The 13410-nt window shown below is 50.3% G+C and overlaps 1 protein-coding gene across 1 annotated transcript; it reads left to right on the top strand.

The window, feature by feature from the left end:
* Positions 1 to 51: 51 nt before the first annotated feature.
* Positions 52 to 12152, top strand: SNX33 (sorting nexin 33). Its single transcript, XM_081964995.1, has 2 exons — positions 52 to 3699; positions 10187 to 12152. The coding sequence occupies exons 1-2, from the start codon at positions 2271 to 2273 to the stop codon at positions 10438 to 10440; spliced, it is 1683 nt and encodes a 560-aa protein (XP_081821121.1). The 5' UTR covers positions 52 to 2270; the 3' UTR covers positions 10441 to 12152.
* Positions 12153 to 13410: the final 1258 nt, after the last annotated feature.

Here is a 13410-nt window from a genome sequence, read left to right as displayed (position 1 = left end):
GGGAGGGAGGGAGGGAGAGAGAAAGGGCGAAAGAGAGGAGGAGGGAGAGAGAGAGAGAGGAAGAAAGAGAGAGAACCGAGGGCTGGAAGAGCCGCTCGCTTTCCCAATCCCGGCGGCGGAGGCTTTCAGGGGGCCGGCTGTCCGTGCCAGGGCCGAGCCGGAGCGTCAAGGCGGCGCCCTCCGCGTAGTCTGCCAATAGAGGGCGGCCGCAGGTTGGTTGGCCCGCCCGCCTGCTGCGTCCGCGGGTCGCTTTGCGCCCGGCGCCTTTGGCAAAAGTTCGCCGCTGCAGCAGCTGCGCCCGTGCGTCATGGAACAGCCCGGCGGGTGAACTGCGCCCAGCAGCGCGGAGGCACCCGAGCCTTGTGGTCTCGCTACCCTACGGAAGGAGAGGGGACCCCGCGAGGCCATCTGCGCCAACCCCCCACTCCCGAGAGACCCGGCTGCCGCTGAAGACCCCCTTGCCAGCCCCGCGGAGAGGCAGACGGGCGTTGCGCCCCAGCGAGGCGGCCGCGGGGGAGCTCGCTTGCATCCTCTGCGCGAGGACCGTTTGGCTGCGCTCGAGGGGACCCCGGACCGCGCTAGGTGCCTCGGCCGCCCGGCGCCACCCGAGGAGGGACTCGGCCAGCGCCCTGTCCCTTGTCCCCGGGGCTGTCGCTCGTCTCTCTCCGAAGCGCCGGCGGTGGAACCGGTTGGACCGCCTGCCAGGATACCAGACGGCCCTGCGCGACTCTCCAAAAAGGGGGCTCCGCCGTCTTCCCCCCTTTTTTTCTGTCTCCCCTCCAGTCTTGCAAACTTTCTTCCCGACCTCTCCAAGCTCTGCGGTGGATTGATGTCCTTCCTTCTTCTCCTGGCATTCCACCCTCCTCCTCTTCCTCTTCCTCGCGCAATCGGCTTTCCCGGGGCTTTGCTGCGAAGTCAAGCGGGCGCACAGAAATTCAGGCTCCCGGGCAGGCGACCCGCGTTCTTCCTCATTCTTTCTGATTCTTTATTTCTTTCTTTCTTTCTTTCTTTCTTTCTTTCTTTCTTTCTTTCTTTCTTTCTTTCTTTCTTTCTTTCTTTCTTTCTTTCTTTCTTTCTTCTTTCTTTCTTTCTTTCTTCCCTCCTTCCTCCCCCCCTCTTCTAAATCTACCCTGTGGGCGATCTGTTTTGACCGCTGTCCTGGTTTCTGAACCGCTGGAAATCGACTAGGGAGAGAGCCAACAACAAAAGAGACATCTTCGGAGCGCCCCCGAGGGATTTTACGCTTGGCTGGTGGATCTGAATCGGTTTGCAGAGAGAGCTCCGGTGGGTTGGGAGGAGGACACCTTGCTGGGTGAACTCTCTGCTTGCTTTGGGGTGGGGTGGGGAGTCTTCTTCCTTGTGCCAAACTTTCACATCCTGCAGAGAGGTGAAACTTTCTATTTAGGGGGCTGTTTTTCCTGTTCTTTCCCCCTCTCCCTTTCTCTTCCTTTTTTTGTGGGGTGGACAAAAAACCAAGGAGTTATCCGGTGGAGAGGCAGCAACAACAGATTCACGTGGACTTTGTTGTGTGCGTGGACTGAGGCGTGACCTCTGGATGGAGAGGAGTGATTTGTAGCCTTTTTCACATTTTTCCTCCACCCTTCAGGGAGTCTGGTGGGTTTCCAATCCCATCCGACTCGGAGTCAGCCTTGCAAAAAAAAACATTTCTGGTTTATAACAGCGGGGACTTTTCTTCCTGTTTTTTTTTTTCTCCCGTTCCCGTTGGATTGAAAGGCTGAGAAGTTCTGAATTGTCCTCTATTTCTCTTTATTGTTAAAAAAAATAAATAAGAAGACCCACGCCTTCTCTTAATTGTAGAGCAAACCGATTTAAAAAGCACAGACCAAATCGTCTTTCGGATCAAGATGCTTCATTCCGACCTCTAATTTCAGTCTTCCAAAAAGAGACCTGAGATGGACGGATAACCCCTGGGCTGCTTTGATAGGGCTATAGTGATGAGCCTTTCCTGGTTTTCCTGGCCCCCGCCTGAGGTCTGCGACCCCGAGGAGAATGCGCTTAGCTTTGCCCCATTCTTAACCTCCCTCCGCTGATTGGGAAGGCAGCGACTGTCCTTCTTCTATAGACCTCCTTCTATAAAAAACACCAGATGGTTTTGTCCTTCGGACGTTGTCCTCTTCTGCTCTTTGTCTCCAGCCGTTGCCAAGTCTGCTGCAGGGCTTGCTAGCTTCCTGGGAACGGCCCCTTTTCAACGGCACCCAGGAGGTGGGGGGGCTGGGGGCAGAGACCCAGCCGCCTCACCGGACACCCCCATGGCAATCCGAGCTCGAGCGCTTTACGATTTCCAGAACGAGAACAAGGAAGAAATCAGCATCCGCGAGAATGAAGAGTTGATGCTCTTCAACGAGAAGTCCCTGGACGGATGGCTGCAAGGCACCAACTCCCGCGGGGAGACGGGCCTGTTCCCCGCCTCTTACGTGGAGATCCTCCGCTCCAGGTCCTCCTCCACTTACACCAACAGCCCCGCTGGGTCTCCTGGAAACGGCTCCTCCTTCTACGTCCCTGCGTCCGTCCCGAGCATTTCCCACCAGGGCAGCTTTGAAGATGACGACGACGACTGGGACGATTGGGACGAGGAAAGCACGGTGGTAGAGGAGCCCAGGAGCGGGGCAGGGACCAACGGGCACCCGTCACCCACCCTGTCCTGCCCCAGGCCCTACGCTCACCCCAACAATGGCGGCAGCCGTCCCAAGCCGTCTCTGGAGAGGCAGGACAGCATCGGGTCTTCCAAGAGAGGAAGCGTGGTGAGCCGCAACCTCAACCGCTTCTCCAGCTTTGTCCGCTCTGGCGTGGAGGCCTTCGTTTTGGGGGATGTGCCCCTGATGGGCAAGATCTCGGAGGCCTACTACATAGACATGGGCTCCAAAGGCCCCCAGTGGCGGTCCAACCCCCACCCTTTCCTCTGCTCCGTGGAAGAGCCCACCAAACAAACCAAGTTCAAAGGCATCAAGAGCTACATCTCCTACCGGTTGACTCCCAGCAACGGCCATTCGCCCGTCTACCGGCGCTACAAACACTTCGACTGGCTGTACAACCGGCTGCTGCACAAGTTCACCGTCGTCTCGGTGCCCCACCTGCCGGAGAAGCAAGCCACAGGGCGCTTCGGGGAGGACTTCATTGAGAAGCGCAAGCGGAGGTTGATCTTGTGGATGGACCATATGACCAGCCACCCGGCCCTCTCCCAGTACGAGGGCTTCCAGCACTTCCTCAACTGCGACGACAACAAGCAGTGGAAGATGGGGAAGCGGCGGGCGGAGAAGGACGAGATGGTGGGGGCCAGCTTCCTCCTGACCCTCCAGATCCCAACCGAGCACCAAGACCTGCAGGATGTGGAGGACCGCGTGGACACCTTCAAGGCCTTCAGCAAGAAGATGGACGACAGTGTCCTGCAGTTGACCAGCGTAGCTTCCGAGCTGGCTAGGAAGCACATTGGGGGCTTCCGTAAAGAGTTCCAGAAACTGGGCAATGCCTTCCAAGCCGTCAGCCAAGCCTTCCAGATGGACCCACCCTACAGCTTCGATGCCCTCAACAACGCCATCTCCCACACGGGCAAGACCTACGAGATGGTGGGGGAGATGTTTGCTGAGCAGCCCAAGAATGACCTGTTCCTCATGCTGGACAGCCTATCCTTGTACCAGGGACTCCTCTCCAACTTCCCGGACATCATCCATCTTCAGAAAGGTAGGCCCTCTCTCTTTTGCTTTGGCCCCCAAGGGCCCAAGATAACAATGTGGTAGAACCTGTCCTGTGTGGCGTGCGCCCCTTGGGGGGAAGGGCAGAGAGGTTGGACTTCCTTGGTTTGAAGGCAGGCTGCAGCCAGGGTTGTCGGCTCCTCTGGGAGCCTCTTGGCCTTTCATCTCATGGGAAGTCCTTTGGAGGACTTTCCAAAAGGCAAGAGCCAACGTTTCTCTCTCTCTCTCTCTCTGGAAGTCAAGAGATTTGGGGGTTGAGATGCAGGCGAATCGGGCCCAGAGAGGTGGGGGAGGCTTTCCCTTGCAAAGTGGGGGGAGCAGCCCCCTCCCCATTGTGCTAGCATCCCGTTTTGCACAGCCAACCTATGACCCAACCAGCAAAGATGCAGACCCCCGTCCAGGCTCTGTCCACTCACTCCACAAATCCAAGAAAATTTCGGCTGGGGGGGGACATTATAAAGGTAACCCCCCCCCCCCCTTCTGGATAAAGAGAGTGGGGGGGGGGCAGGAATGTCACTCTCCCATTGAAAGTTGGGGGGAAGTGATCAAGCTGTTTCCCCTTTTTCTTAAATGAGCCCCAACATCTTGGATTGATTCTCTATTTCTCTGTCTCCTCTCTCTCTCTCTCTCTCTCTCACACACACACACACAAACACACACACACACCACCCAGGAGAGGGCAAGGAGCAAAAGGGCTGCAGGTGGCAGAGGGCGGAGAGAGTCTCCCTTTTGCAATTGCCAGTGCACAGGGCTCAGGGCTAAGGCAGCAGCCTCTGGGGGAATGCTGGGAGTTGAATAACAGGAATTGGAAGGGGGCCTCGGAGGTCTTCTAGTCCAACCCACCCTCCTCCCCTGCTCGAGCAGGAGACCCTGGATTATTTCAGACAGGTAGTTGTCTCTTCTTGAAACCCTCCAGTGATGGAGAAAGAAGGGAGGGAGGGAGGGGTCGACCAAGAAGGAAAAGAAGAAGCTGATCTCACAAACCAGTTACTCGGGGATCACACCATTTCTTTGTAATGCCTCCCAGGTGTGCTCTACCTGTTTTCGTTTTAAAGTTAGTAGGAAGTGGGGGGGGGCTGCTGGAAAGGTAAACCAATCCAGGTAAACCGGGAGAAAGTCCGTTGGGGACTCCAAATGGGGGGTCACCAAACCTTCGGACCTCAGGGACCACTAAATTCATAATTTTAAATCCCACGGACCACTAATATGAATTGTTTAAATCGATAAATAGTATTTAATGCAATATAAAAGAGGCAAATAATTTTTCTGCAGGCCACCAAAATTTATCCTGCAGACCCCCAGTTGGTGACCGCTGCTCTGAGGATGTGATGGCATGCATCCCTCTTGTCTTTGGGTAACTGGGGGCATCCTTGGTCTTGCCTCACCTGTTGGGAGGGCGCAGATGGTTGGCAGGCGTTTCAAGGGCTCAGGCGGCAGTTGGTGTGTTTGTGTGTCTGTGTGTGAGAAAGAGAAGCAATTGGTTCCCACAGGAGGAGGAGGACGAGGAGGAGGAGTGCTGGAAAGGGATCCCAGGTGTTCCGGAAGCTACAGTGGAAGACGAGTAGGGGCAAGTAAGGGGGATGGGCCTGTGAGTAAGCAGTGAGCAGCTGAACAGAAGGAGCTAGGAGGAGAGGTAGCCGTCGACTTACGACCACAGTTGAGAGTAGTATTTACTTGGCTGAGCAAAGCGGTTGATATGTGAGTCGGGCCTGATTTTATGATCTGCTTTGCCACGGTTGTTAAGTGAATAACTGCAGTTGTTAAGTGAGTCACCCAGCTATTAAACGAATCTAGCATCCCCAATTCACTTTTCTTGTTAGAAGCTGCTGAGAAGTTACAAATAGTGATAACATGAAGAAAGATAGACAGAGATTAGATAGATACAGATAGGTAGGTAGATAGGTAGGAAGATAGAGATAGAGATAGACAGAGATAGATAGATAGATAGATAGATAGATAGATAGATAGATAGATAGATAGATAGATATAGACAGAGATAGATAGATGATAGAAAGATAGAGATAGACAGAGATATAGATAGATAGATAGATAGATAGATATAGACAGAGATAGATAGATAGATGATAGATAGATTGATAGATTGATAGAAAGATATAGATAGACAGAGAGATAGATAGATAGATGATAGATAGATAGATAGATAGATAGATAGATAGATAGATGATGATGATAATAATAATAATAATAATAATAATAATAATAATAATAATAATATTTAATGCTTCTAGACCGCCCCCTCTCCCGCAAGGGACTCGGGGCGGTGTACAGTTCATACAAAATATAACAGGATACAATAAAATTAAATTAAATATGTACAGTTGACAATTGATAGAAAGATAGAGATAGAGACAGACAGACAGACAGAGATAGGTAGGTAGGTAAATAGGTAGATAGATAGCTGGGTGGAGGTCACGCATGCACGCATGCGCAATGGGCCAGTCGTGTTACTAAATGGCCATGGAACACGGGCAGGTAGGTGGGCCAAACAAGCCACCCTACCAGTACGATGGCCACTTCTCCTGGCTACTACCGGTATGGCTGTACTGGGCTGTACTGGGCTGTACCGCCCGAAACCCACCACTGGGATGGGTTACAAGGTTAGCTTTGTCCATGGACTTTTTTAGCGGGTTGAAAGCCTCCTGGAGAGAAGAAGTTCTCCAACCAGGAAGTGGGAGAGCGCTTGTCTGAGCAGGTCGAACCGGCTGAAGCCAAAGGCTGACTTTAGCCGGAGGTTAGAGGAACAAGCGCCAGAGATTAAGGCTGTCTCTAAAGATAGAGCGGTGCTCTTAATACATCTCGGAACAGACAGGTAGGAGAGCTATGATCGGCTTTGATTGGGTGGATTCAGGGATGTCCACCTTCTTAAATTCACACTTGGAGCCCCGAGGGAAGCGGAAGGATTATCTTGGCTGCAAAACAAAAAACAAAAAAAACCTTGCAGGTTGCAGGGATGGAGTGAAATCCTCTCCAGTGGAAAAATCCTGGATCTTTGGAGAGCCAAAGGGAGCAATTTTTGCCAGATTTTTTTTTACAAATTGTTTTCTTCAGGATAAAGAAGGCTTGGAACAGGAGTAGATAGGTAGGTAGGTGGGTCGGTAGATACACACACACACACACACACACACACACACACACACACACACACACTGTATATATGGATGCGGTGGCTCAGTGCCTAAGAGTCTGAGCTTGTCGATCAGAAAGATTGGCAGTTTGGCGGTTCGAATCCCTAGCGCCATGTAACAGAGTGAGCTCCCGTGACTTGCCCCATCTTCTGCCAATTTAGCAGTTCGAAAGCATGTAAAAATGCAAGTAGACAAATAGGACCACCTTTGGTGGGAAGGGAACATCATTCCGTGTGCCTTCGGCATTGAATCATGCTGGCACACATGACCACAGAGACGTCTTCGGACAGCTCTAGCTCTTCGGCTTTGAAACAGAGATGAGCACTGCCCCCTAGAGTTGGGAACGACCAGCACAGATGTGCGAAGGGAATCTTTACCTTTACTTTAGACTGGATGTTAATATAAGTTTACAGCTGGTGTCAACCTTTTGATGCTATAAATCCATATGTGCGAGGGGAACCTTTACCTTTACACATACAGTATATATATCTGTCGTCCCCTTCTTCTTTTTCCCTCCATTGTTCCCAGCATGAGGCTCTTCCTCAGGAGTCCTTCCTTCTCATTAGGTGGCCAAAGTCTTTGAGTTTCACCTTCAGGATCTGGCCTCCTAAAGAGCAGTCAGGGTTGATCTCCTCTAGGACTGACCGGTTGGATGGCCTTGCAGTCCAAGGGACTCAATGCAGGCGTCTTCTCCAGCACCAGAGTTCAAAGGCCTCCATTCTTTGGCGCTCAGCCTTCCTTACATTCCAACCTTCACCGCCATCCATTGCAACTGGGGAAACCATAGCCTTGTTTATATGCACTTTTGTTGGCAGGGTGATGTCTCTGCTTTTTAATCTGCTGTAGGAGAGACAAGACCTATTATCTTTTCCCCATCCCAGCCTAATCGCTGCAGAATTACCCAGGAGCCTTTTTTTTAAAAGGTGTTAAAAGACTGCTTCCCTTCCCTTTGTATAGCCCTGCAATAAACCCGAATTACATTTCCATTGCAATGCTAGAAATAATTCAGGCTCCTTCCCCATCTAGGCGTCTGCAATACTTATGCAGATCAGTGTGTAATTCAGTTGGAAATGCCTCTCCTGTTTTTCTTCAAGGTGGAAAACAACTCCCTTCCTCTCCCCATCAGAACTCTGGGCATTGGATTGGGACCTATAACTTGGTAGATCAGGCCCAAGGGTTTTGCCATACACTTCCCTGCTTGCCTCATTTAATGTCTGTAGTAGGCAACCATCTGCCTTGACCTTAGCCGTGTGACCAAGGGAAGCTCCGGCGGCCACAATTAATATATTTTAAAATATATTTTATTGTTTTTACATTTAGAATAGTGCAGCGAAGTGAAGTCGTTATGGCCATACAATCACAGTACATACACATAATCATACTGTTAGTCTTCTTAGTACATTATGTATCCTTCTGTCCAATCACATTATTTACAATTTGTTCCAATCTTGTTGTCTTGTCTTATACCAATAACAAAATATGTTCCAAACTTCATAATATTCCAACTTTATTTTTTAATTCTAGGGTCAGCCTATCTGCTTCCGCACAGGGCAATTTTTTTTCTAATTATGCCTAACTCTGATGGGATACTTTCTTTTTTCCAATACTGCGCATAGGTTATTTGCGCTGCAGTCAATACATACCACGGTTAATATTTAAACGGCTGCCCCATTCAAAACACACAAAGGGCCGCTTGAGCAGAGTCGCACGTTTCTCTGTGCCATGCCGCGCAAGTGTCTTATCTCACTGGCTGAAGTCCCGGACATCAGCGGAAAACTAATATTAACAGAGACAGCATTCATGTGTGTCTCCAAGTCACAATCCCTTAACAGCATCCACACAGCACTTAGGCTGAATTTATAGTTGCATTCTGCTGGAATAGTGTTTCTCAACCGGGACACCTTTAACGGGTATGGACTTCAACTCCCAAGTGTGGCCTTACCAAGGCATTAAAAAACTATTGTAAAGTGTCGAAAACTATTGTGCGTGCAACAGATGCTCCCCTGAGGCTTAAAAATCTATGAATGACAGGAGAATGATTTGAAATTTGGACAGGTGTGATAGAATTTGCCACCTGTCCCTGGGCAGCACATTCCATAAGGGGACCTGGGGACAAGGTTGTTTGGCTGGCGTGGTTTTATCTCCCTGGTGATTCACGCACAACACCAAAGCCACACCTGTCATTCAAGGTGAAGTTGGCCCTGGCTGCTGTATTCTTTTCTCCCAAAAGTCTGAATCACGGGGGAGAGCAAATCTTTGCAGGTCTCGAGGCACGCAAGCGGAGGTAGCAACGGACGCCCTGTTGCCTAACGCCTGAATGGTGAGAACATCAGCAAGGCAACGTAGTTCAGGGAACAAACCACGATTGGCTGGGTTGAGATGTAGTATTATGGTCTGCCGGCTGCCTGTGGAAGAGTGAAGAGGTTGGGGAGGTTGGGGAGGAACATGGTCCAGTCCTAGAGTCTGGGGAAAGTTCGGACGAGAGCTCTGTGTCGGAGGCATTGAGGGGGCCAGAGCCATCTGAGAGTTATGTGCTGCCTCCAGAGTCTGACATCAGCGAGGCAGAGGATCAGGGGAAGCCTGTTCCCAGTGCTCGCATGCACAGAGCTGCCAGAAGGCAAGAACAGTTACAGTTAGACAAAAGAGGCGACTCGGGAGTAAGGCTTGGAGATGATTGGCCCCTTCCATAAGACATAAAAGAGGAGCAAACAGACATGAGCCTTTGCAGGAAGCAACTTTGTTCGTTCGGGTTGGTTTAAACTCTGAAGCTCCGTTTTGACTCTGTACTCCGTTTGGCCTTGCAAAACCAATTGGCAATTAGCTCTCTGGCAGCAGTTCAAGGGAGATAAAGGTGGGTGCTTATCAGCCTTATCCTGAAAGACTGTTGCAGACTTCTGTCGGACTCTTCACAAACTGTTTGTGACTCATTACGGGCTGTGAATGAACATAATTCATAGCCGTTGAAATAAAAAGAGGATTTTTGGGACTAAGCGTGTGATTTTTACTGCCTCAGGAAGCCTAGGTCTGAACATGTAGCTGGCATGTTGTACATGACACCATAAATGAGTTCACCCAGGAACCTAAATGGAAAACTTGGGTTGACTGACCAGAGTTGGCCGGCTTTTGCAAAAAATAAAGACCATCACGAATGTCCCAAAGATTATTTTCAAAAGGCAACTGGACTTGGGTTTTTCCCCCTTGAAAATAGTTTGCTTCTGATCCAAGAAGCTTCTTTGGGTCTCAGAAACATCTTGGATGAGACGTTGGCCACTTTGATCTCCGGAGGGCTTTATAACCTGGGTGAGCTGTCCTTTTGCTTCCCTCCCACAGGTGCATTTGCCAAAGTGAAGGAGAGCCAGCGGATGAGCGACGAAGGGAAAATGGACCAGGAGGAGGCTGACGGGATCCGGAAGCGTTGCCGTGTGGTTGGCTTCGCCCTGCAGGCCGAAATGAATCACTTCCACGAGAGGCGCATCTTGGACTTCAAAAAGATGATGCAGTCCTACATCCGGGAGCAGATCGTCTTCTACCAGAGGGTCAGCCAGAAGCTAGAAGAGACGCTTAGGAGATACGACAGCCTCTAGTAAAGCCCGCCAGATGTTGGTGCTCAGGATGGTCCTCAATGCTACCATGCCCTCCGCTGCGACTGTGTTTTCTTCTCTTGCCTCTGGGGAAGGGAGGTCTTCTCCTCAGTGGTGGATCTTGGGAGGTTCTCCCCCTTGACTTGTGCTCTCCGTCGTCTTCACGATGCTAAACTTTGGGCGTCGAAAGGGAAGGTTGTAGCCCTGTCGTGACCAAAGCTCGGGATGGTGTGTTCCCCACCCATCCCGATCCAATCGCAAGGACCCAGCGTTGCACAAAAGACATTTTGACGAGCGGAATTCTTTTCCTCCAGAAGAGCTTTGAGCCTTGTTGTTTACAGAGGAAGTAAAAGAATTTACTTTCCAAAGGAAATGTAGCTTTTCACTCCAGCCAGCTTCCTTCCCCCCTCCCTCTCAGGCTTGATTTTTCTGGAAAAAAACAACAAAAACTACACACTCTTATTTATCCAAATCCTTTCCAGCACCAGCAACTCCCCGTTCCCCTCCAGAAAAGGAACAAAATCAGGTTGAACCCAGTTCAGGGTTGTTGTTATTGTTGGCGTTTTTCCTTTCTCTAAAGAGGATATGATTGTGCAAAGCAGAGGTCCCCAAACGTGGCCACTTTAAGACTTGTGGACTTCAACTCCCAGAATTCTCCAGCCAGCTATGCTTGTGGACTTCAACTCCCAGAATTCTCCAGCCAGCTCTGCTTGTGGACTTCAACTCCCAGAATTCTCCAGCCAGCTCTGCTTGTGGACTTCAACTCAGAATTCTGGGAGTTGAAGTCCACAAGTGCCAAGTTCGGTGGCCCCTGGTGCAAAGCAAGAGAACAGAGAGCAAAAATGGAAGTGGAAGGAATGAAAACGTTTTGCACACCCCAAATGACTCTTTCGTGGAAGTCGCACAAGCAACACCATCTCACTTCTGAGGTCTGTTGCAGGTAGTCCTCGACGTACGATCATAATCCCGCCCAGAATTTCAGTTGACAAGCGAGTTGGGTTGTCAAGTGAGTTTCCCCCCTCCACGTTACGACCTTTCTTGACGTAGTTATTAGGCGAATCGCTGCAGTTGAGTTAGCAATGCGGTCGCTAAGTGAACTTGCTTTTCCCATCGACTTTGCTCCTTGGAAGGTCGCTAAAGGAGAATCACATGACCCCGGGACACGGCAACTGTCATAAATACGAACCAAACTTCAGAATTTTGATCACGTGACTTACAACCGTAATGCTTGTAAGAGTGAAGTCATTTCCCCCCCAGTGCCGTTGTAACTTTGAATGGTCACTAAACACATTGTTGTAAGTCGAGGACTACTTGCATATAGGCATACAGGTAATAGGTACACATTGTTAAAACCACTCACCTCTGCAGTCCCCTGAGTAAATCCAGAGTTACTTTTTCCACCATCCTCCTCTTTGAAATCCAAGCAGTTCGTGGAAACGACAGTTATTTGTTTTGATTTGTGTCTGCAAGACGTAGGTTCGGAGGTCCAAACTGACCCAGACCTGTTTTTGTTTTAAAAAAAGGTTTTCTCTGTAGTAAATGGGACTCAGAGACGGATGCCGTACATGGCCTTAATCAGGAAATGGCTCCTCGGGACTCTGTGTTGCTTCTCCTCTGACCTGCTGTTATCCATTCCTTCTTTCCTTCTCTTGGTCTCCAAAGAATTGGGGGGTTTGAAATGCTTGGCGAATAAAATCTAGGGTCTGGGAGTTAAAGGGACTTTTGTCTTCATTGTCTTTGGGGGAAAATCCTCAGCTAAGACCCCCCACTTCCCCACCGGAGCCCCAAAATTTAGGTTTGCTAAGTGAGAAATTCATTCAGGGAGTTACGGTTCTTATTTTACGACTTTTCCATTGTTGAGTGAATCCCTGCCATTCTCCAATGGGTAACCCGGTTGCTAAGTGAATCTGTCTTCCCCATTTGACTTGGCTTGTCAGAAGGGGGATCAGATGACACTACAACTGTCATAGATATGAGTCCGGGGCCAAATAGAGGAATTTTGACCGAATGACCACGGGGGATATGGCAACGGTTGCAAGTGTGAAAAATGGAGCTTTTTTTCAGGGCTGTTGAAACGTCCAACGGTCCCGAAGCGAAGTGTTGTAAGTGGAGGACTTCCTGTACCCATGTCCCTTGCAATGGCAGAGAATTCTAGGGAAGGAAACGGACACACCCAACCATTGAGGGCACCTATTTCCTGAGGCGGGGAGGTTGAGGGCAGGGGAAACCTGCAGACGTCACTGGATCTGGTATAGCTTTTGGGGATCCATTGCAATTTTGAATGGTTGTTTAGCGGCCGGACGTAGGCCCGAGGACTACCTGAATTCCTCGCAATGGCAGAGAATCCTAGGGAAGAAGCTGGACAGGCAGCTTTTGAAGGCACTTCCTTCCCAGGGTGTGGAGGTTGGAGCTGGAGACCCTGCAAACTTCACTGGTGCTGGACGGTCCATTGGCTGGAGGCACCAGCTAATTGTTTCTGCGGGGAGATTTTGCTGATAAATCAAAAGTGCGGAAAGGAAGGCAGCCAACCCAAATGTCACCCAGGGCAAGAAGGAAACAATTAGTCTTGTCGGGAAACACACACAAAACACAACTGTGACCTCGGGACCAGCAACAGAGCTGCTTATTGTTGTGTCAGGAGCCTGGCACCTCCCGAGCAGACGGAGGCCATCACCTGACTTCCTTGGAAAATAGAAGGAGCCTCCCGAAACAAGCAAGGAAACCCATTTCTCAGGTCTGATCCAGATCGGTTCTTATTTTGCACGGAATCCTCAGATCTGCGCAAAATGAGAGACGGGCCAGTCGCAGCTTCAGGAACCTGGTTTCAATTGTTGCATGAAAAGGGTCTCGGAATTGTGCCATTCAGGGGTGAAATTCAGCAGGTTCTGACCGGTTCTGGAGAACTGGTACCAGGCATTTTGAGTAGTTTGGAGAACCAGCAAAAACCATCTGTGACTGGCCCTGCCTCCATCT

The sequence above is a fragment of the Natrix helvetica genome (assembly GCF_964273705.1).
Source record: "Natrix helvetica genome assembly, chromosome: 12".
NCBI classification, from domain to species: domain Eukaryota; kingdom Metazoa; phylum Chordata; class Lepidosauria; order Squamata; family Natricidae; genus Natrix; species Natrix helvetica.
The sequence above is the reverse complement of the archived record's forward strand: the minus strand, read 5'-3'. Positions and strand labels throughout refer to the sequence as shown.